At 54.7% G+C, this 22,626-nt stretch overlaps 1 protein-coding gene and 11 non-coding genes across 12 annotated transcripts in view; 4 read left to right on the top strand and 8 right to left on the bottom strand.

The window, feature by feature from the left end:
• Positions 1 to 339: 339 nt before the first annotated feature.
• LOC119098128 (putative ATP-dependent RNA helicase DDX43) overlaps positions 340 to 22,626 on the bottom strand; it is a 38,673-nt gene continuing 16,386 nt past the window's right edge. The window contains exons 11-15 of the mRNA XM_037221057.1: positions 6,134 to 6,204; positions 3,271 to 3,455; positions 2,833 to 2,972; positions 1,762 to 2,343; positions 340 to 459 (exon numbers count right to left, since the gene is read on the bottom strand). Coding sequence (XP_037076952.1) covers positions 340 to 459; positions 1,762 to 2,343; positions 2,833 to 2,972; positions 3,271 to 3,455; positions 6,134 to 6,204 — 1,098 coding nt within the window. The remainder of the gene's footprint in view (positions 460 to 1,761; positions 2,344 to 2,832; positions 2,973 to 3,270; positions 3,456 to 6,133; positions 6,205 to 22,626) is intronic.
• Positions 7,133 to 7,204, top strand: TRNAA-CGC (transfer RNA alanine (anticodon CGC)). Its single transcript has one exon. It is a non-coding gene; the product is annotated as a tRNA-Ala (tRNA).
• On the top strand, positions 10,150 to 10,221 carry TRNAA-CGC (transfer RNA alanine (anticodon CGC)). Its single transcript has one exon. It is a non-coding gene; the product is annotated as a tRNA-Ala (tRNA).
• On the bottom strand, positions 11,131 to 11,202 carry TRNAA-UGC (transfer RNA alanine (anticodon UGC)). Its single transcript has one exon. It is a non-coding gene; the product is annotated as a tRNA-Ala (tRNA).
• Positions 11,838 to 11,909, bottom strand: TRNAA-CGC (transfer RNA alanine (anticodon CGC)). Its single transcript has one exon. It is a non-coding gene; the product is annotated as a tRNA-Ala (tRNA).
• Positions 12,931 to 13,002, bottom strand: TRNAA-CGC (transfer RNA alanine (anticodon CGC)). The gene has a single exon. It is a non-coding gene; the product is annotated as a tRNA-Ala (tRNA).
• On the top strand, positions 13,960 to 14,031 carry TRNAA-CGC (transfer RNA alanine (anticodon CGC)). The gene has a single exon. It is a non-coding gene; the product is annotated as a tRNA-Ala (tRNA).
• Positions 14,657 to 14,728, top strand: TRNAA-UGC (transfer RNA alanine (anticodon UGC)). Its single transcript has one exon. It is a non-coding gene; the product is annotated as a tRNA-Ala (tRNA).
• TRNAA-CGC (transfer RNA alanine (anticodon CGC)) lies at positions 15,667 to 15,738 on the bottom strand. The gene has a single exon. It is a non-coding gene; the product is annotated as a tRNA-Ala (tRNA).
• TRNAA-UGC (transfer RNA alanine (anticodon UGC)) lies at positions 16,422 to 16,493 on the bottom strand. The gene has a single exon. It is a non-coding gene; the product is annotated as a tRNA-Ala (tRNA).
• On the bottom strand, positions 17,135 to 17,206 carry TRNAA-CGC (transfer RNA alanine (anticodon CGC)). Its single transcript has one exon. It is a non-coding gene; the product is annotated as a tRNA-Ala (tRNA).
• On the bottom strand, positions 20,019 to 20,090 carry TRNAA-UGC (transfer RNA alanine (anticodon UGC)). Its single transcript has one exon. It is a non-coding gene; the product is annotated as a tRNA-Ala (tRNA).

Below are 22,626 nucleotides of genomic sequence, written 5' to 3'. Positions count from 1 at the left end.
TTCAATACACCACCATTACAAATGCATCGTTTATTACATTGTTCATTCAATATAGCTGTCCACATCAAGCATCGCTCTTAAATACTCGCCCACGCAGGCCATCACGCACAGTTATATACGCCGCATGGTCACATTCGGGTACCACAACGACATCACAATGCACAGAGACTAAATCAGGTAATCAATAACGCCCCATGTTTGAACGACACGGATTATCAATCATAGCAAACATATCAATACAAACATCGCCAGCGAGCGCTATAAAGCTTCTGATTATGCACCTGCAACAGCTCCAGACCTGCGTCTGCGCTCCCAGTCATCATGTGCGCCTTCCTCGGGTCAATCCCGACTGAGGTGTAGGGTACTGGCGACCGTCGCCGGGTGGCGCCAGGTGTCGACCCGCTCTGACGCGCCGGCCGGGCTGCGGGGCCGCGCCTGCAGACTCTGGCGGAACGGACTCTGCTGAGCGAGCCCCGGGCAGCAGACTGCCGGGGGCCAGCTGCTGCAAGCCCGGCGGCGGCCGCTGCTGCCTGGCCGGTCTCGGGTGCCGTGGCGGCGGCTGGGGCCTCCCGCCACCCTGAGGGCGGAATGCTGCTCCGGATCCGCGGTGGGGAGGGGGCCGCGGTCGGCCGGCGTCCCTGAGCGGCAGCAGCGCCGGACGCCGCTCGCCCTGGCCGGCGCCGAACGGGCCAGAGCCGCTCGGTCGCCGGCTGGGCGGCAGCTGGGGGTGGCCCCGCTGTGGCTGGGACAGGACGCCGTGTCCACCGCTCTGCTGAGGGCGGAGGGAACCCGACCCGGACGGCCTCTGGCCCTGCCTCGGCGGCTGCGGAGGCAACGGTCGCCCGCCGCCCTGCTGGCTCTTGAAGGGCCCCGTGGGCAGCTGGTTGGGCGAGGCGACCTGGGGCCGACCCCGCGGCGGAGGTCGAGCCTGCTCGCCGCGCTCGTGGGGCGCCGGTGAGAGGGGGTCGGCGGGACGCTGACTGGGTGGGAACTGCGGCTGATTTATTGGCCGCTGGTGAAGCTGGAAGCGGGCGCCGTTTTGATGTTTTCTGAGTGGGGACGAGTCGGTCAGCTTCGGGCTTGCTGGAAAATGAGGCCGACCCCCAAGTTGCTGATGGGATTTGGACTGACTACCGCTCTGTTGAGTCCTGAGCGGGAATGGGGCGGACGGAGCGTGGCTGGGTGGGAAGCGTAGCTGACCCGCTGGCGGCAGAGGAGATGGAGCCTGTCCACTCTCCTGCCGAAACCCCTGAGGGAACGTCCCAGACGGTCCGAGGTTTGGTGGAAACTCTGGTCTGCCTTTCGGATGCTGAGGGAACTCGTGCTGACCACTGTCCTGCTGGGACCCTTGCGAGAGCACGCTAGTCGGCTCCCATCTGGATGGAAGCTGCGGCCGACTTGTCGTCGGCTCGAGGGGCAGCGGCTGGCCAGCGACGTGTTGAATGTTCTGCAGGGGCGGCGTAGTGAAGCCCTCGAAGGGCGGGAACTGCGGTCGACCCACCAGTGCCGGAAGAGGCGACTGCTGCCCGTTGCCTTCAGCGAGCAGTCCGACGTGTTCCTTTGGCTGTAGGGGCCGCGCCTGCGTCGCCGTCGCTGCCGCCGCCGGCTCCGACACCCCGGGAAGCGCACGTGACCGCCGCCGCCTCGCTGCCGCTGTCGCTCCGGCGCCGGCCGGGGCCGATTGCGGCGCGGCGGCGGCGGCGGAGACGGCGAGCCCGGCTGGGGCCTGGCCGGCGCAGCGGGGCCGCCGCCGTTCTGGGCCCGCTCCGGCGCGAAGTTTCCCAGACCGACGACCCGCTGCGTGGTGACGGCGCCCGGGCCCGGCGGGACGCCCGGCGTGAGCCGGGACGGCTTGCGCGGGCCACTGACGAACGTGCCGCCGCTCGGGCCGGGCGTGGCGACCGCCTCGAACCCCGTCGGCGGCGGGGCGGACGGCGCCACCCCCGGGAGGAACGGCGAGTCGGGCATGATCGGCTGAAAGCCCGACTCCAGCTCGATCTTGGACGGCACCTTGCGCTCCGTGGGTCGCTGTTCGAGCCGGGCCAGCTGGCGGGAGGCCGGCCCGTAGCTCTGGTTCTGTCCCTGGGTCTGTGTCAGGACCTGATACAGCTCGTGGAGCGGCCTCGTGGTGACCTGCACGGTGCTGACGACCGGCGATGACCCAGCGCTCTCGACATCCGGCAAATTGTGCGGGCCGTCCACGTCGACCTCGTTTTCCTGGGCCGCGTGCGACTGCTGCCTGCGATGCGAGGGTTTCGTCACGACGTCCTGAGTCGTGCTTTCTGCCGAGTTGACGGAGAGCCGGCGCAGACTTTCGGTGAACTGCCGCAAGCTGTCAGAGAACTGCGCGGTCGCCGGGGAGTGAGGCGTCAAGTGTTCGTCGGCTAGCTCGGGGACCTCGCCCGGCGGCTGCGGAGCCTCCGTGGGCCCCTCAGGATTCCTGTGAACTGGAGCCGGGGTCTGGGTCGGTGGGTGTTCCAGCGGGTGAGTTAGTGCCTGCGAGGACTGCTCCGGTGCCCCTGCGGGCTGCTGACGCTCCTGTGAGCGCTGCGGCTCCGGCGCCTCCGTCGCGATTGTCGTCGTGCGGAGGGGCGCCGCGGTGACCACCACTGGCGCCGCCTCACCGCCACCGGCTCTCGGACGGCTCGGCTTCCGCCGTCTAGTCTGATCCCGCGTGCTGGTGGGCTTCGCCGGCCGCCGGCCGCTCGTCCCGCTCTCCTCGGACTCCGTCTGGCTCGGTCGCCGGCGACGGATCTGAACACGCCCCCTGACCCCCGCCGGCCGGCGCCTCCAGGCCCCAGCGGCGCTCGGGCGTGCCGCGGCGGAGTCTACCTTCGCGTCGCTCTCGGTGGAGGACGGTGCTGCGTCATCACCCTCGGCCGACACGGCGATCGTGCTCGGTTCCTCGGTGGTCGGCCGGGCCGTGCTGGCCCCCTCCGCCGCCGCGTTTGCATGGGGCCGCCGCTTGCCGTCTGCGCACGGCGAGCCGGGAGCCGGCGCCGCGCCGGCCCGGCCGGGGCCGCTCGGTTGCCCGCCGGCGCGCCAGCAGCGCCGCCAGGCGGCCGTCCGCCGACTTGCCGCCGGCCGTGATGGTGTTCTCCAGCTCGGCGTCGCCGGCGTCGCTCTTCTCCAGCAGCTGCTGCTCCGCCGGCTCCGGCGTGAGCCGCTCGGCGGTCTCCGTGACGTCACCGGCTTCGCCAGCGTGGCTGGGCTTCCCGCCGGCCGGGACCGCGTCCGTCGAGGGACGCTCCTCCGCCAGCGCCTGCCCGCCGGAGTGGAGTCCCTGGTTCGTCAGCGCCGTGACGTAGTGGATTAGCTGCGCCTGCCGTTGCCGCTCGCGCTCCGCCACTTCGGGCGCCGACGCGGCGTCCGGGTACGCCACGAAGTAGCGCTGGCCGCCGGAGCGACTGGTGTGGGTGCCGGACCCGTCGGAGCTCAGCTCGAGGTCTTGCGCGCTGGTGACGTCAGACGGGACGTCAGTAGCCCGTCTGACGTTACTGTCGACTGGCTGTCCGAGCTCGGCCGGCTCTGGAGTGTTCGGAGATGGTGGGCTCGCCGGCGCTCCGCGGGGTATGTGGGTTCTAGCAGAGCATTCCAACGCAATAGTCAAGAGCAAGAGCAGCAGCTGAAAGATCGAATAAACTATTGTCAGGCAATAACGTACAGAAACATGGTCACCAACAGCGCTTGCAGTCCAACGTACTGCGATGCCACGTCAGCCATCCTCTATGTACCAGAGGTGAACCCGAAAGATTATTGTCGTAACACAGAGCTACTAAATGCAGAGAAGGGAAAACGTAAATAATTTCAGCGGGTGACCAGTCCCCGCACCACAAGCCCAGGAGGCCACATTCGGGACCTGCCTTGCAGCCTGGACCGGTTCACAGCGCGGTGAACTCCGCAGGGACAGTTGGTCAGCCCTGTCAATGTTCTGCCGGCCGGAGCGGCCGCTCCCCGAGCGTGACGGGCTGTCTCAGCCGGGTCGACGAGCCCTTCACCCTCTGACACAGCAGAAACTTTCGCCGCCGGCCCCGTAGCGGCTACGTGTAACGCATCCGGGTACTGGGGCCGCGGCCGGGATCGCATGATGCCTGAATTGCACTGGTTGATGACAGCTTGGTTGAAAGAGCTTAACGCAACTTACCACTTGCTTGGTTATGTTATGCACCGGTGGTGAAAGCCAGCAAAGCACAACAGCCACATCGCATTACAGGATGTTCCGGCCTGAACGAACGGGGAGGCACATCCAAAGGGAAAGCCCGCATTGTCCGCGACCCGCAAGAACAACAGCAAGAACGCCAGCCACTGTTTCACGGTTTGCACAATATCCGCTCCTGTAACATCCCACGCCGCATCAGCAGGTGTTAAACAACTTTAACTAACGTCACAGCGGGGCCCGCACGTCTGGCGTTCCCCGGGCGACTCACCGTGTTCGCCTGCGCGCGGAGCATGGCGCCGCTCCGACGGCTCGTCGCTCCGTCACTCCCAACCCGAGCTCCGATAGTTGCCGCTCCGACGTTCCTAGCCTGAGCTCCGACAGCTCGCCGCCCCGTCACACCCCACCCGAGCTCGGACAGCTCGCCGCTCCGACACTCCCGACCCGCGCTCCGACGGCCGACTCCTCCGCCGGGCGCCGGAGTCACCTCAGATATAGGTCAGCCGGCGAGTCCGCCCCCGCCCCCGTGCAACTCCGAACAATGTCGGCGGGGCCGGCTTTCTCGCTCGGTTGCGCCGCAGCCGGAACCGGTCACCGGAAGCTGCCCGGGTCGCCGCCGCGGCCCGCGTCCAGCCACCGACATCGCTCACGTTACGGGCGCGGAAACCGACGCTGTGGCAGAAACCGGACCGGGAACAGGAGGCAACGCGCTCTCCGGTGTGTGTCCGGTGTTGGGCAACTCTCCACTATGGGGTCGATGGTGTCATACGTCGGAGAAGGGAGAGAGGGGAGTAGTGAGGGGGGGGGGGGGGGTGAGGCGCGGGGAAGCGATGAGGTGCAGAGGAGCGGTGAAGCACTGGAGAGCGGCCAGGCGCAGTGGAGCAGTGAGGCCCGGGGGAGCGAGCGATGAAGCAGTGAGGTGAAGGAGGGGGCGGGGAGCGGTGAGACGGGAGGGGAAGCGGTGAGGGCGTGAGGGGCGGTGAGTCGCGGGAAGCGATGGGGCGAGGGGGGGGGGGGGCAGTGAACACGCCGGGGGCGTGTTCACTGCCCCCCCCCCTCCCCTCGTACCTCCCTCGTAATGAGGGGGAGGGTGCGGTGAGGCGCGGGGAGTAGTGAGGTGAGGGGAGCGGTGAGGCGGGAGGTGAGGTGAAGTCGGGGGGGGGGGGGGGGTGGAGTATGTTTTAATGCGCGATGAGCGTACAAAGCCGTGACGACTCACTTCTCGTAACGGGACACGATTATGTTTGTCACATGAATGCAGACAATGGTTCGTATCGAATCCACAGCCCGGAGCGAGCAATTTTACAGTATCGCCGCGGAAGCCAGGTTAAAGCCAGGTTTAACCGCAGCGAGAAAAGAGAAACAAACTAGGAAAGTGCGATTTCAAGGCGTAAGTACGTACCATGTCAGATATCTGCTCAACGCCAAGCCGCACGATCCAACACGCTTCTCATTTGTCTAAATTTTGTGACGATCTTTGACACCAGCCTCAATGTTCTGAATGTTTCGTGAGAAAGCACCCAAAACAGGTTCGAGAGGTGATGGTCATCGCAGCATCCCGGCATCTCAGTTATGCCACTCTACTCCAGTGGTACTTCAAGACCGCCCCGGCCCTTCAGCAATAGTCATCTCGCTCCGCCGACAAAAACAGGAACACAATGGAAATATATTTATTCTTGGCACATAAGCTGCCCACTCCTCGACACAATAATATGCTTGCTACAAAAACACTCATGTTGCCCAACCAATGACATATACACACAATCGGTCCCTCTCAAGAGGTACCCTGAAAAGCTCAGAATACCCTGATTGCGGCGCCCCCTGCCTCCAAAGCCGCCGCCGCCGCCTCCGAAGCCGCCGCCGCCTCCGAAGCACGCGCCGCCGCCTCCAAAGCCGCCGCCTCCGAAGCCGCGCCGCGCCTCCGAAGCCGCCGGGCCGGCCGCGGCCGCCGCGTCCCCCGCCGCTCGCCGTCGCCGCCCTCGGCCCGCGCGCCGCTCCTTCATCCGGCTGAACCGCTCCGACATCTCGACCAGCCAGTCGGGCACCTCCTGCCGGCGGCGGCGCGGTCAGCGGGGCACACCCACCGTGTCGAAGCCTTCGGGTCAGGAGGCTCACGGGGATCGGCGCTCGGTGGGGGCGTGGGGTCCAGGCGAGAGCTCAGACGCTACCGTCGCAGGTCGCAAGTATGGCAGTGTCTAGTCAGTCTGTAGGCCTTTTCTCGCGTAAATTACAATTGTGACACCTTCCCTGTGCCGGGTGCCACCTGGTACAAGGTGGCTTAACGTGACATGACAACGCTCCGCGATGGTGAGACAGACTTGAGAACACGGTGATAGGAGCAGATTTTAAGCTCGCGTAGATGACGTGTTGAGGGGAGTATCTTTGGGCCATATTTCAAAAATACACTCTAGAGAGGCTTTAGGACTAGTTACGTCTAATAACAGTAAGTGACAATAGTAATAGCAAGTGATAATATACTAGTAATAGTGAGTGATAATGTACTAGTAATAGTAAGTGATAATAGAGACTTCAGACTAGTTGCGTCTGATAATAGTAAGTGGGCGGTGCCACGCGCCAGCACCGTCAATATATAACAATAATATCCATTTCATTGTTTTCAAGTCCAAATTACGCTGTCAGCGCCCTGTAACAGCACCACACTTTCTTTCCAGCACCCGCAACAAACGTCGTCATGACAACGACCGGCGCACTCCTACTTGCAACAAAAACCGGACGTTCATGACTGGCTCAGCAGGCGTAACTATACCGACGGACATGTCGCTTGTCAAAAGCGGAAAGCGGATTATCTAACTTACGCTGAAACACTTAAACATACGACTTGAGCGCCATTTGCAATAGCATGTGAGCCATAACGTAAGTCTGTCATCCTGCCTTCCACGCCCAACATCATATATGGACGGCTTCTTCCGTTTTGTTCCCGCCGCTGATGCAGAGGTCCCCAACCGAACCCTCGGCGGGGATGTAGCTCCGTGGTAGAGCGCTCGCTTCGCATGTGAGAGGCCCCGGGTTCAAACCCCGGCATCTCCAAGCCGACAGTTTTAAACACTTAAAAAACAAAAACACTAAAACATGAAAACACAAGAATACAGCAGATAACACGCTCCAAAGCAAAATCTTCATGGGGGATAGGGCGGGCTGGGAGGCACTCGCAGAGCTGGTGAGCGCGGCCGGTCGTAAGACTCTCAATGCCGCCAACAGCACATTCCGCCACATCATTGCAAGAATGCCAATGATTGTCTAACATTAAGCAACACAACAAGTGGGTGATGAATGGATGACAACCTAAACTTCACCCCCGTCCTTTTGAGGACGTCACTTCCTGGAGGGGGGGGGGGACGTATCTTTAGTTTGGGTGAGGGCGAGATTTTCCTAGGGGCCATCCTGGATAAAATAATCCTCCCTGTCTGGGAATGTTAAAAAAAATGCAGGGTGCCTACTCACACGAGGGGCCTCCTACGAAGTATTGTATTCAATAGGATGGGAACACCAAGAGTATGTGCCACCTTATCAACCTGCTACATATCCCAGTAAATAAACCGAACGACAAGGTAAAAGGAAAACAGTGAACCTTCTGATTACCAAGCAAGGATCTCCCCAGCCAAAACACTTCCTGTTGCAGAAATAGGCCTCCCAATGCATAGAGAATCTCAAGTATCCAAAACAAAATGTTTTCCGATTCACAAAGGGGCCTCGAAATCAGCCATAAGGGCTCGATATTCTAAAACAGAGCATCCTGACCCGGTGCCGCATCTGATGCCCTGAAAGCGGCCTTCTGTTCCAAAACGGGGGCCTCCAGAATATAGAGGATGTCTTCCAATCCAGAACAGGGGCCGTCTAACTTGTAACGGGACCATCCTTAAAGGGCGTGTTCCGCATTTAGGGGTTTGTATGGAAATAGCCATCTTAAAGACATTTCGGTGCTGTTCACAATCCTGCCCCTTCTTAAGACATAAGCCCCTCTAGTTTCTGAAGTACGCGCCAGCGAAATGGGGAAGGAAGGTATATCGGGGTAAGTATTTCAGTCGCCTTGGCATTCATGATGTCATAATAACGTTATTCAAATCCTGTCATTCCATAACTCACGCGGGCGGTCAACGCCAATAAAATATAATTGTCAAAGCGTTCATATCTGGCGTCCCCGGGCGCGATTTCCAGATATAACGGCCATCAATTACCTCTCAATCAATGTTGTGCAAGTTACGATGACTACAGGGGACTGTGCTGTCTAGAGAAGTATTTCCCAGTTAAAAAGTATGCCACTAGTTATAAGCAAGTTTGTTTCATCATATCTGATGCTTGCTTACATCTCCTCAAATGGGAAACATTCCCTTCAACGCAACACTGGGCATATTGATCTAGAACACTGGCTACCGTATTCATAAAGGTTAGCTCATGATCCATAAAAAGGGTCTCTTGACATAGCAACGGGCCTTCTGAAGCCCGGCATGTACTCCTAGCTCAGTGCTGGTGGCCTGCTTAATCTTAATTTTAGTACTCTTAGAGTAGCTACGTTATATGCCCTTAGTTTGGGCTAAAAAGGGACCTCATCCATTTTTTTGTGTAGAGGGGGGGGATCGTCTTTCCCCCTGCCTACTGGCAAAGGGGGAAAGTTAACTGCGCTCTTTGCCCCCATCCCAAACCCTGCTGTGCCGCCGCTGGCCATTCCCACCCATCTCCCTTGGGCCGCTATGCCATCTACCCCCGGGCGCTTACCCCCGCTATTAGGTACAGCATGGCCATACGCGGCGGCGATTTTGACAACCACAATGTGGCTCCTGGAGCCTTGCAGGGATGTATCTCAGTGGTGGAGGGCTCGCTTTGCGGGGGGCCCCGGGTTCACACCCGGCATCTTCAGGTGACCGCTTTTTGGCCCGCCGAGCATGCTGAAACGAAAGAACCAAGCCAGCTGCAAACCTGCGATCAGAACAATGTTCATGGACGGCCACCAGCACGGCTGTCGATTTTAACTTGTTGTGAGAGCTCAGACGCTACCGACGCGGTCATAAGTATCGGCAATGCCTAGTCAGTTTCTAGGCCATTTTTCGCATAACTTTTATTATTTAATAACTTTACTAACATAACTAACATAACTTTTAAATAACTAACATAACTTTTATTATTAAATTAAGTGACGATTTCTCTCCGCCCGCTGTAGACAAACTTAAGAATGCCAGTATAGGAGTCCCGTCTTAAACTCGTGTGGATGGCGTGTTAATGGGAGCATTGGGGCGTATTTAAAAAAACAGTTAAGTGAAACCTCAGGACTAGTTACACCTTGTAATGGTACTAGGTACTGTCACTGCAGCACCGTCAAGACATAGCAAGCACATCAATATCAATTGTTCGCAAGCCCAAATTACACTGTCAACGCTGTGTAAAAGCACTACGCTTCTTTCCAGTAGTCGCGACCGTCGTCGGCGTGACAACGGCCGTGCGCACCTCTACTGGCGCGAATAAAAGAACGTTTGTGATTGGTCCAGCAAGCAAGGACTTATTACCAAGACGTCGGTTGACCGAAGTTTGAAACTAAGCGTCACATGGATCACGTGATACACGCATTCCCAAACACAAAGTGCGCCTCGAGAAGTCAGTGTGGTGAACGCCATAGGGGGAAAAAGCAAAGCCGTAGTATAACATTTCGTTGAATTCGCGGGATAATAGCCTCATACTCGCATACGTAATAATGCATCAGATATTGTACGCTATTTAAATGTGTATTTATTATTTATGACACATTTTATGTGGCTGTTCTTGTGTCTCTTGATACAGGCAGATCGGAGGCATGGCCTTATGCCGACCACGTTTTGTGTCGCTGCCCTTGTGTCTCTTGATACAGGCAAGTCAGAGGCATGGCCTAATGCCGACCCCGATGCCGAGACACCCGCACATGCTCTTTTTTTGCCGCTCACCGCCGGCCTGAGTAGTTTCTAAGAAGCATCCGTTTCTGGCAGCCCCATCTGGTCAGCTAGCTTGGGGATGTAGCTCAGTGGTAGAGCGCTCGCTTCGCATGTGAGAAGCCCCGGGTTCAAACCCCGGCATCTCCAATCAGAGCTTTTAAATGTCATGACTGGCCAACACGAGCAGCTTTCAGGTGCACAACGTCGGTGGAAACAAATAAACTCTGCTTGGATATTGTACGCTATTTAGAGAGGTTTAGCGGCTGAACACGGAATTTGTGCGATCTTTTGAATGGTAACAAGAACCTGGTTGTCATGAAATTCAATGACGGGAGTGTCTAGTTAGGTGTAGGTGCCTTCTAGTTGGGTGTTGGACTGAAGGAGACATCTTGAAGACCATTGGGTGCAGTCTACAATCCTGATCTCTGAAGACCAGAACCCTTCTAGTTTCTGAGCTACACGGCGACGCAGATGTGCAGACTTTTCCGACGGGACTATTTCAATGTCATCCAGGTATCCATGACGGCATAATAATGCCATTCAAATGCTGTTACTTCATTGGCCATGCGGCGATCGAGGCCCAGAAAAATAGAATTGTCGATTCGTTCGTATCTGACGTTGTGAGCATGATTCCCAGACAAAACGGCTGTCAATTTGCTCTCAATCAATGTTGTGCAGGGTACGAGAAACCAATTTGACAGTGACGTGTTGAAGGGCATATTTACGAAACAAAGAAGATGTGTGCAGCGGCCCTTTCCACTGACAGCGTACCGATAGTTATAAGTCACGTCATGTCACGTATCCGATGTATGATATATATCTGGCGCTTGCTTCAGTATCTTCAAATGTGGAATATTTCCATTGAGCAGAATTATGTCGTCATGACAGGCTAATTTTTCATTGTTCCAGGCTGCACGCGGTTATCCTGAGCAACTTCGCGGAACGGCATCCGTAGCTTTGCTGATGGCCCTAAGCATGGGCATGTCCTCTGATCGCGACTTCCCAGTTATTTTAATTCTGCCGTCCATCATGCTTGGCTGGTCAAAAGCGCCCTGTTGGAGATGCCGGGGTTTGAACCCGGGGCCTCTCACATGCAAAGCGAGCGCTCTACCACTGAGCTACACCCCCGCGAGGAATGGCCTTCCGCATGTGATATTACAAAATTGCTCCCGCCTATGCCATGCCGACTATTGGCGGGCGTTAAGTACAGCATAATCGCCCCAGCGTGGGTGGATGGGGTAGCCAGTGGCGGGGCAGCAGAGGTGGGGGGGGGGGGGGGGCTGACAGAGGGGCAGTAAAGCTCCCCCATTGCCGGTAGGCAGGGAGTATGAGCCCTCTGTGTGAGGAGGCCCCTGAATTTTTTTAAGTTCCAGGAAAAGAATATTTAATCCAGCAGATTCATTGGAAAACCATGCCCCCACAAAAAACAAGAAAACTGCTGTGTCGCGCTACCCCAGGGGCTTATGTCCCAAATGCGAGTGTGGACCTCATTTTTTGTTTTGTTTTCTCACTTTATTTTTTCACACACTGCAGGAGGCTGCTTCATGTAACACTTATATCGCCCACGTCCACATCATCCAGCCCCCCACCCCCTTACAAGGTAATGAATATTCGCTTGCCGGTATTGAGCGTTGAGATCAGGGACACATCCCAGCTTTGCGAGTGTCTGCACCGAGAGCCGTCCGTGTTCCCCATTATTATATTTTATGGAGTGCGTAATTTACTGAATTCTTGGCTAGTCGTGGTACTCAAAACGAACGAGTTGGAGATGCCGGGGTTTGAACCCGGGGCCTCTCACATGCGAAGCGAGCGCTCTACCACTGAGCTACATCCCCACCGTAGGTCGGGTTGGGGACTGCTGTGTCACGGGCGGGGGGACAAAGCATAAGAAGCCGTCCACGTGTAATGGCGCGCGCGGAGGACAGGGTGACAGGGTAACATTACTGTCATATGTTATTGCAAATCATGCTTAAGTTGCCGTTTTCAATGTTTTTAAAATCATGAAGTCGGATAATGTGGCCTTTCACCCATGACAAGCAACACGACCGTCTTCAATTGGCAGTTGGGGAGCCGAACGGACGCAACTGTTCTGGGACGTTACAATTAGAACAGCGTAACCAGGGAAATAAGGGGTTATAATAACAAAGTTGCAATAGCCAGCGTAACCAGCGTGTAACCAGCGGGAGGTTCTTATATATGCGTGCTGTGATTTATTGACAGCCTCCAAGCGCAGGATTCATGTGTCGCTCAGCATGTGCGTTCGCGTCAGGCCATGCTGCTGATTAGCTGATATCAGCGACATGGTCAGACACGAAGGCATGCTTACAAAAGAGCTCCTACGTAATGGAGTAGGCAAATGATCTCATTTGTTTAAAAGGAAACCGCTTGTCGTCAGTGCTGTAGAGCAGGAATCAACCTGCTCTACAGCACTGGCAGGGAGTATGAGCCCTCTGTGTGAGGAGGCCCCTGAATTTTTTAAGTTCCAGGAAAAGAATATTTAATCCAGCAGATTCATTGGAAAACCATGCCCCCACAAAAAACAAGAAAACTGATATGTCGCGCCACCCCATGGGGCTTACGTCCCTAATGAGCGAGTGTGAACCTCTTTTTTTATGTTCTATTTTTCACACACTGCAGGAGGCTGCTTCATGTAACACTTACATCGTTCACGCCACATCATCCAGCCCCCACTTATAAGGTAGTGAATATTCGCTTATCAGTATCGGGCGTTGAGATCAGGCGCATCTCCCAGCTTTGCTAGTGCCTGTTTCTGTCCGTGTTCCCCATTATTATATTTTATGGAGTGTGCAATTTACTGCATTCTTGGTTAGTTGTGGTACTCAAAAACGCTCGGGTTGGAGATGCCGGGGTTTGAACCCGGGGCCTCTCACATGCGAAGCGAGCGCTCTACCACTGAGCTACATCCCCACCGCGGTTAGGGTCGGGGACTGTTGTGTCATGGGCGAGGAACGAGCTTTCCTGCGGGGTCGGCCTCCCATCGTGAACTTTTCCAAAGGATTTCGAGAAGAATGGTAACGCTGATCAAATTGCACGCGTCTGATGTAACTACACGTGAAAAGTACAAAAAAGGTAGGATGCTCCCCTTGAAGTATTCTTGGGGTAGTATGCAAGGCATCTGCACACTGAAATCCATTTATATGCAAATAGGGAGCGGCAGCGACTGCGATGGTTTCCGGCCTTACACAATATGACGAGCTCGAAATGTCTGGGGCGCTTTTTATTTGTTATTTGCGTGTCTTACTTGTTTCCATAGTCATGCAGCATTCCGAACACTAACAAAACCACATTGATTCCTGCTCTACAGCACTGACGACAAGCGGTTTCCTTTTAAACAAATGAGATCATTTGCCTACTCCATTACGTAGGAGCTCTTTTGTAAGCATGCCTTCGTGTCTGACCATGTCGCTGATATCAGCTAATCAGCAGCATGGCCTGACGCGAACGCCCATGCTGAGCGACACATGAATCCTGCGCTTGGAGGCTGTCAATAAATCACAGCACGCATATATAAGAACCTCCCGCTGGTTACACGCTGGTTACGCTGGCTATTGCAACTTTGTTATTATAACCCCTTATTTCCCTGGTTACGCTGTTCTAATTGTAACGTCCCAGAACAGTTGCGTCCGTTCGGCTCCCCAACTGCCAATTGAAGACGGTCGTGTTGCTTGTCATGGGTGAAAGGCCACATTATCCGACTTCATGATTTTAAAACATTGAAAACGGCAACTTAAGCATGATTTGCAATAACATATGACAGTAATGTTACCCTGTCACCCTGTCCTCCGCGCGCGCCATTACACGTGGACGGCTTCTTATGCTTTGTCCCCCGCCCGTGACACAGCAGTCCCCAACCAGACCTACGGTGGGGATGTAGCTCAGTGGTAGAGCGCTCGCTTCGCATGTGAGAGGCCCCGGGTTCAAACCCCGGCATCTCCAACTCGTTCGTTTTGAGTACCACGACTAGCCAAGAATTCAGTAAATTACGCACTCCATAAAATATAATAATGGGGAACACGGACGGCCCTCGGTGCAGACACTCGCAAAGCTGGGATGTGTCCCTGATCTCAACGCTCAATACCGGCAAGCGAATATTCATTACCTTGTAAGGGGGTGGGGGGCTGGATGATGTGGACGTGGGCGATATAAGTGTTACATGAAGCAGCCTCCTGCAGTGTGTGAAAAAATAAAGTGAGAAAACAAAACAAAAAATGAGGTCCACACTCGCATTTGGGACATAAGCCCCTGGGGTAGCGCGACACAGCGGTTTTCTTGTTTTTTTGTGGGGGCATGGTTTTCCAATGGATATGCCGGATTAAATATTCTTTTCCTGGACCTTAAAAAATTCAGGGGCCTCCTCACACAGAGGGCTCATACCCCCTGCCCACCGGCAATGGGGGAGCTTTACTGCCCCTCTGTCAGCCCCCCCCCCCCCCCCCCCCCCCACCGGCTACCCCATCCATCCACGCTTGGGCGCTTATGCTGTACTTAACGCCGCCAATAGTCGGCATGGCATAGGCGGGAGCAATTTTGTAATATCACATGTGCACTCCCCATTTTTCGCGGGGATGTGGCTCAGTGGTAGAGCGCTCGCTTTGCATGTGAGAGGCCCCGGGTTCAAACCCCGGTATCTCCAACAGGCCGCTTTTGGCCAGCCAAGCATGATGGACGACAGAATCAACATAACTGGAAAGTCGCGATCAGAGGACATGCCCATGCTCAATGCCACCAGCAAAGCTACGGATGCCGTTCCGCTAGCTAGCTCAGGATAGCCGCGTACAGCTTCGAACAATGAAAAAATTAACCTGTCATCACGACGTAATTCTGCCCAATGGGAATATTCCACATTTGAAGATACTGAAGCAAGCGATCCGCGCATATATATATATATATATATATATATATATATATATATATCATACAGATCGGATCAGTGGAAAAGGCCGCTGTACGCACCATCTTTTAGTTTCGTAAATATGCCCTTCAACACGTCACTGTCAAATTGGTTTCTCGTACCCTGCACAACATTGATTGAGAGCAAATTGAAGGCCGTTTTGTCTGGGAATCATGCTCACAACGTCAAATATGAACGAATCGACAATTATATTTTTCTGGGCCTCGATCGCCGCATGGCTAATGGAATAACAGCATTTGAATGATATCATTATGCCGTCATGGATACCTGGCTGACTTTGAAATAGTCCCGTCGGAAAAGTCTGCACATCTGCGTCGCCGTGTAGCTCAGAAACTAGAAGGGTTCTGGTCTTCAGAGATCAGGATTGTGAACTGCACCCAATGATCTTTAAGATGGCTCTTTCAGTCCAACACCAAACTAGAAGACACCTAAACCTAACTAGACACTCCCCGTCATTGAATTTCATGACAACTGGGTTCTTGTAACCATTCAAAAAATCACACAAATTCCGTGTCCAGCCGCTAAAGCTCTCTCCAAGCAGAGTTTGTTTGTTTCCCCCGACGTCGCCCAGCTGGCATTATTTTCTTATATGGTTGGAACATAAATTCCAACCTGAAAGCTGCTCGTGTTGGCCAGTCGTGACATTTAAAAGCTCCGACTGGAGATGCCGGGGTTTGAACCCGGGGCCTCTCACATGCGAAGCGAGCGCTCTACCACTGAGCTACATCCCCAAGTTATTTGTCCAGATGGGGCTGCCAGAAACGGACAATTCTTACAAACCACTCAGGTCGGCGGTGAGCGGCAAAATAAGAGCATATGTGGGTGTCTCAGCATCGGGATTAGCATTAGGCCATGCCTCTGATCTGCCTGTATCAAGAGACATAAGAGCAGCCACACAAGATGTGTCATAAAATAATAAATAAACACGTTTAAATAGCGTACACTATGCAATGCGTTATTACGTAACGAAAGCAAACAAGGAGTTGAGGAAAAGGGTAACCAATAGTTAAGCTGCGCGTCTGGGAAACCGGAGGCCCAGAGTTCGATTCTCCGCGGTTTTGATTCCCTTCCTGCCGGGGTGGGAGGCGGGTGACGCCATGAAGTCTCAGCAACTGAGTGCGTCGTAACGCTTCAATGACGAACAAACCCCCAAACAAATGGTTCTGGCGGAGGCATGCAAATGGCACTCTTAAAATTGCTCGGCGACGAACTTGGTTATTTAAAATGACAAGTAAGAGCAAGGGTTAAAATTGCAAATCACGAGGGTCGAGTCTCTCTTGTGAGCATTTTGGAGCTTGGGACCAGTTTGCTCATTGCCCCGTAACGGTAACATTCACTGGGTGTGATTTGCGCCCTGGTGTTTGCATACTTTTTCGTCCCGTTGCCCATGCTAGATTGGCCCAAAACGCCCCTCTGGAGATGCCGGGGTTTGAACCCGGGGCCTCTCACATGCAAAGCGAGCGCTCTACCACTGAGCTACATCCCCACGCAACGCCTCGAGTCACGTGTGATTGCAAAAACTGTCGGTCGTTTGTGAAAATTAAGTAATTATTGACGGGTGGTATGTGAGCACTCATGCTTGCTCTGTGCTGGGGTAACACCATAAAAATGCAGGAGAATGAAACCGCTGATGAAAACCAAACCCAGGTGGGTATTGTTCGCCTACCGAGGGAGTGCCGGAGCGCGCCGTCACATCGCGTGTAAGTGTCGAAGTGAGAATGTGCGCGTAATGAAAACTGGTCGCCTGTGCTGTTTAGAACGTCGGCCAGACTACCATCTCCGAAGGTGAAAATGTGTGTCCATCGAGCGTTTCGCCTCCCCCTCCCCGTTATCTGGCACGACTCTCACCGACCTTCGTTGCCCGCTATAGTTGCAACAGGAACAACGCCGCTTGTGTGATCCGCTCATGACGTGTCCTGTGGGATACCGGTGTTTGACGGCAGGTGCCCGGCACATGCGAGGGGAACATATAACTGAACATATAACTCCCTAGTATACATACGTCAAGTTGCCAGGGGCCTTTATCATACATCTGTGGTGACTCCCAGATGCACTCAATTTCCAACTTGGCTTTAGGCTGAGGAACTCCGCCCGTCCTGATCAGCTATGGAGTCGAAAAGCAGGCCTTGGAGATGCCGGGGTTTGAACCCGGGGCCTCTCACATGCGAAGCGAGCGCTCTACCACTGAGCTACATCCCCGCGGGCACCGTCAGCATATGACTGACATTGAACAACACTTCTTGGCTGACATTCCTTCTCCGGTTCCTGAGATTTCTTGCCAGGAACCAATTGCTGGTTTCTAGTGTTTGAACCACGAATAACACAGGAAACAGTTCGCTATCCGGCCTCGGACCCGGCAAGGAACGGGATGCGGCACAGAAACGTGCTAAGAAACCAGCAACAGGTAGGATCTAACAAATTTTGTAAAGAAACCAATAAGACCGAGGATTTCTTGCCACACTAAGATGAGCGATCCAGCACAAACAAAGTCCAGCCTGAAATGTGGCTAGAGAGCCGGCGAAAACCAAGATCCAGCCAGGAGTCATTTTTGAGGATCCAGCCGACACCGATATCCGGTATGGAGTGCTGTCAAAGGAGCCAACGAGTACCCGGATCTAACCTGCAATTCTTGTCGGGAACCAGCACCTTTTTACACGTAAGCTGTAACATCCAGCATTGAAATTTCTGGTCGAAAGTTCATGAACCTAGGTGGCCTACAAAGCGGGCATGTCATTCGACGGTTACACACGTTCTGTGTTGATAAGCAATGCAAAAATTAAAAAAGCAAGAAGATAACGGGGATATTGAGGATACAAGGGCCGACACGAGCAGAGCATGGCGGGAATGTGCCCATTTCTGCCTCCTCTCCAATCGTGTAACCAAAAGGCACTACGAAACGCATATATAGCTTAATGTACGTTCATACCTGCGATACCTGTCGCATCCCACGTGACAGGACTTGAAGTCGAGACGGGACGCAAGCGTCCACTAGTCGATGGGCGCCCCTTCAATACCAGGATTCACAGTCGTTGTTCTGCAATCTTCTGCAAGAGCTTGCAAGGTCGACTATGATGGGCTCAGAGCACTTCCCGGACAGAGCTCGTTGCGTATGCCGGCCGTTGATACCGGCCGTATATACCGGCCGTATGTATCGGCCGTATGTACCGGCCGTATGTGCGTTGAATTTACCACCCAACTTTCACCGGCCATTTCCACGGGAGATTTTTCCCCAGCCTGTCCACCAGATACGGCTGCTGAGAGTGCACATTCTCTGAGGCACGGCCGCCCGGGACTCTGTCGATCTTCGTTGGCCAGCCGCTAGCCGACTTTTCCTTGTTAGTCAACGATGCGCCCGCCGTGGCACCCGTGACCAGCGTCGCCGCACAAGGAATCTGTCATCTTCCTTGTCCAGTCCAAGTCCAGGATTGCCACGCCCCCCCCCCCCCCTCCCCCTTTCCGTCCTCCTCTCACGGGGCGGCTACGCCCCCTTGGCCGTCGGGGGGGCAAGAAGCGCCAGAAAGCCTACCTGGTGAAGACCTCACTTGCTAAGCTTTCTAGCACTGTTCGTGAATGTAACACAAAAGGGACGCGGGACGGCATGTTGATGAGGGCCGTATCCCCTAAAGCGGATCTTCCACAGTTTTGTGGGATTTTGAACTGACACATCCATTTTCAAGATAATTCCAGCAGTCCAGAGTGATGCCCTGTTAGGACCTCAACTTCTCTTGTTTCTAATCTCGATACACACGAGATTTTGCAGACTTTTCTACCGTGTAATTAGAAGTCCGCAGATATGCATGGCGTCATAGAAACGTCTCACAACTTCCCCCAACTTAATGGCAATATTGTGCTCAAGGTCGAAAAAAGTATGGCCATTGGAATATTCGTGTCTGGAGCACGCCAGCATGAATCGTTGCGCAGGCAGACAGCGGTTGGTTAAAAGCTATCCCGCTGGTTACATACCCCGATTACGATTGGTTACTTGGATAGGAGCTCTATCGGCCACCCGGACAAGCGGGTTTGGTTTTTTGGATCAGAGCCCCTTCGACCAGAAATGGTCGTTTCAGGGCCGTGGGACGAAGGAAATTGGCTAACGGTGGGGCAGACTTGCATGCGCCTATGGGGCCAACCGCCAAGCTCTAACCCGCGCATGAGCGCTGCGTGGCCGGTCAGGGTTCCCTTCCCAGGGGGCTCTTGAACGACTCGCGGCTGACGCATGCAGCGTGCCCCAGACAAGCGGCGTGTGGCGAGGATGCAGAACAAAGCGAACAATAGAAAAAGGCGCGGATGTCGATCATGTATCGCTGCTTGCTGTCGATCATGATTCGCGTTTGTAATAAATAACAGGCACTGGGGAGTAAAAAAAAAAACACTGGCACCGCGTAAAAATACACCAGGCTGTCATGAGGAAAGACCAAAACACACCGACATACTGCTGGTAACATAACCGCACAGGCATAGGCCGCTGACGCCATCTTGCAGAGCTTAAAGTACCACGAGTAAGTCTTTCCGTTCGAAATATTAGCAGCCAATCTGGCAGCGGCTCTGTCGTCACAAAAGCGTTATATCACGGAGTCAAACGATGACGTATTGAAGGGCGAGTTTAGTAAACTGAGAAACCTTGCCATTTAAAGGGAATGTTCTATACTGATACGGGACTTTGAACTGAAATAGCCATTCTAAAGGGTGCTATTCACAATCGTGTCCTTCTTATGACCTGAGCCCCTCTAGACTCTGAGCTACTCGGCCGCGAAAATGGTGGAAGGTATACCGGGGAGGATATTTCGAAGTTTCGGTATTCGGTAGTCGTGACGTCGTAATATCGGCAATCAAATCCTGCCATTCCATAAACCATGCGGTGATCAAGGCCAGTCAAAATACAATTCTCGAGGCGCACATATCTCACATTCATGAGAGTAGAGTGTGACATTCATGGAGCGTGATTTGTTCCATGGTGTTCGTGCATAATTTGACCAGCTTTTTTATGCTCGACTGCCTCAAAACGTTCTATTGGAGATGCCGGGGTTTGAACCCGGGGCTTCTCACATGCAAAGCGAGCGCTCTACCACTGAGCTACATCCCCACGTAAGGCAGTGAGCCACAGGTGATTGCCAAAACGGTCGGTCGCCTGTGAAGATGCAGCAATTATTGATGGGTGGTATATTAGCAAAGACTCAGCTTGGCCCATGCTGGAGTTGACGATTACATTTATCCCGGCCTTGATCGCTACATGGCCAATGAAACCACAGAATTTGGACAGCGTAAATAGAAAAGAGTTATTTTAGCGTCTTGGACTCATGGGTGGCCTTGAAGTCTCCCGAAGAAGTCCGCAAATCTTCCCCGGCGTATAACTCAGAAACTAGACTCGGTCAGGTCTTACGAAAGGCAAGCTTGAGCACCGAATGGTCTTCAAGATGGCTTTTTGAGTTCAAACCCCATACAAATGCACAACATCCCCTTTAAGCAGCTTGCTTCCGTGCCCGAATCCGTCACCGACACGTGGCCAACTATTTAAAACAACCTACTTCAATACTTTTTTTTAAAACAACCAGACCTTCTGACCACGAGTCTATGGGCGGAACTTTCAGCCCACTAGGCAAGACCAAGTCCGAATGTCTCCGTACCTTGACCGGTACCCATGACTGGACGGCCGACCGCTCGGTTCCGCGCGGGCGACGCCGCCACCACGTCATCATTCTGATCAGCTGACAGCGGACAGATGGGACGGGCGAATGATGAGATGGCCGGGAGTGGGTGCGTGCCAGCCGGCGTCAGACGAGCAGGCAGGAGCCACCAGCTCGTGACGGAACGCTCTGACCCGGGCTCTCACCTTGACCGGGAGTGGGTGCGTGCCAGCCGGCGTCAGACGAACGGGCCGGAGCCACCAGCTCGTGACAGAACGCTCTGACCCGGGCTCTCACCCTGACCGCGAGTGGGTGCGTGCCAGCCGGCGTCATACGAACGGGCAGGAGCCACCAGCTCGTGACAGAACGCTCTGACCCGGGCTCTCACCCTGCCCGCCCTCGCAGCGGCACCGGCCGGAGCACGACACATCATCCGCCTCAGCCCCGTGTCCGTGACTTTCAACGATGGTCGTGCTTTTCCGCAACTGCGCCTTCTCGCGGAACGCAAGCGACAAAGCAAACTTTGCGACGCCTTTTTTGCCAAACATTTGCATTGTCATTCATTTCACTCCATCGGGCCGTGGCAGCCCTTACATCCCCTCTCCAACACGCACCCACGCACGCACGCACATGTCTATCCTGTCTGCCACAGGCAGGTGCGGGCGGACCTGCACACCACCCACCCGCCGTGATTCACACCTGCGACCGGCCATTGTCTACGCACCTTGCACGGCCCAGTAGAGCCGTCAAGTGTAACAACGGGAGTGTGTGTGTGTGTACCAGTTGCGAGGCAACAGGCGCGGCCATGCCAAATGGGCCTAACAAGTGTGTTTATCCCCATCCCTTCCCTTGGCTTCAGGGCGTCCCCCCCCCCCCCCCTGACAAACGTGTGCTTGTGCTTCAATCCCGGCCTGCTGACAGCCACTGCATGGTCACAGACGGTCCACGGTTTCGACAGCCACATGTGAGGGACAACCGTCTGTGGCAGACAGGTTGTAGCCCGGTGGTAGACTTTTCGCCCTGAGTGGGGGAAGCCCAGGATTCAAACCCAGAAATCTTCATGCGGTGATTGAATGGCTCGCTTTGTCCGTGGCAGGCGCCAGGTTCAAAACTCGGCATCTCCATATGGTGGGTTTTCAGGGTAATCAGGCGTCAAAGGTGACAACAACACGACTAATGTGAGGCCAAACGTAAAAAATGACTGCAACACCAGCAATGAGCAGGCCAACTGTAGGCAAACTATCAGACCACAAGGCCATGTTTAGAGACGTGAACAAAGCCGCAATGGTCTCCGTTCTACGCTTGTTAAACACGACCGGGTCCAATTCACAACATAATTAACATTATTAAACACAACCGCGTCCAATTCACAACATGATAAACAGTTTTTCCATTTAATTTCGACGGCATTCCGTTCAGCCAGCCCGCCCTCGTACGCATATCTGAAGTTCAGCTTGTCCGGTAGTCAGATACAGACACGGGCCGGGCGCTGAGTCGGGGTTTCCAGGCCCCGTCTGTTGCGGGCCACGACCGGCCGGCTCAGATGCAGTTGCCGAGATAACAACAAAACGTATGCCATATGAGAACAGATGGAGCGGAGGCGGATCCACTTCAGACCGCTGACGGGCCTCGAGAGGGGGAGGGGGGGGGGGGGGCAAAATTCAACAAATTAGATCCACTTTTAAAGGCTGGTCGGAATTTGCTCGACGGCGTATTGCGCAGTGCTTCAAAACACATTTGCCGCCGTAAAAAGTGTTTATAATTTCTATAAAACCCCACAGCATGTCGAATGTTGCCTACTTTTCGACGCCTGGGCTGGCATAGCCTTATTGCCCTGCCGCCTGGACCTGTCCACGACATGGAACCCATGTCGTGGGCTGAAATGATAAAAGCCGCCCTATGCAACGAACGGCTGCATTTGCATACCACTCCCCTCATATATAAAGACCGCAGTGTTTTAACAGCATCCTCAAACATCAACCGTTGGCGCCATGA

The sequence above is a fragment of the Pollicipes pollicipes genome, unplaced genomic scaffold, assembly GCF_011947565.3.
Source record: "Pollicipes pollicipes isolate AB1234 unplaced genomic scaffold, Ppol_2.1 Scaffold_4740;HRSCAF=5597_pilon_pilon_pilon, whole genome shotgun sequence".
NCBI classification, from domain to species: domain Eukaryota; kingdom Metazoa; phylum Arthropoda; class Thecostraca; order Pollicipedomorpha; family Pollicipedidae; genus Pollicipes; species Pollicipes pollicipes.
This window is presented reverse-complemented; position numbering and strand designations above follow the sequence as displayed.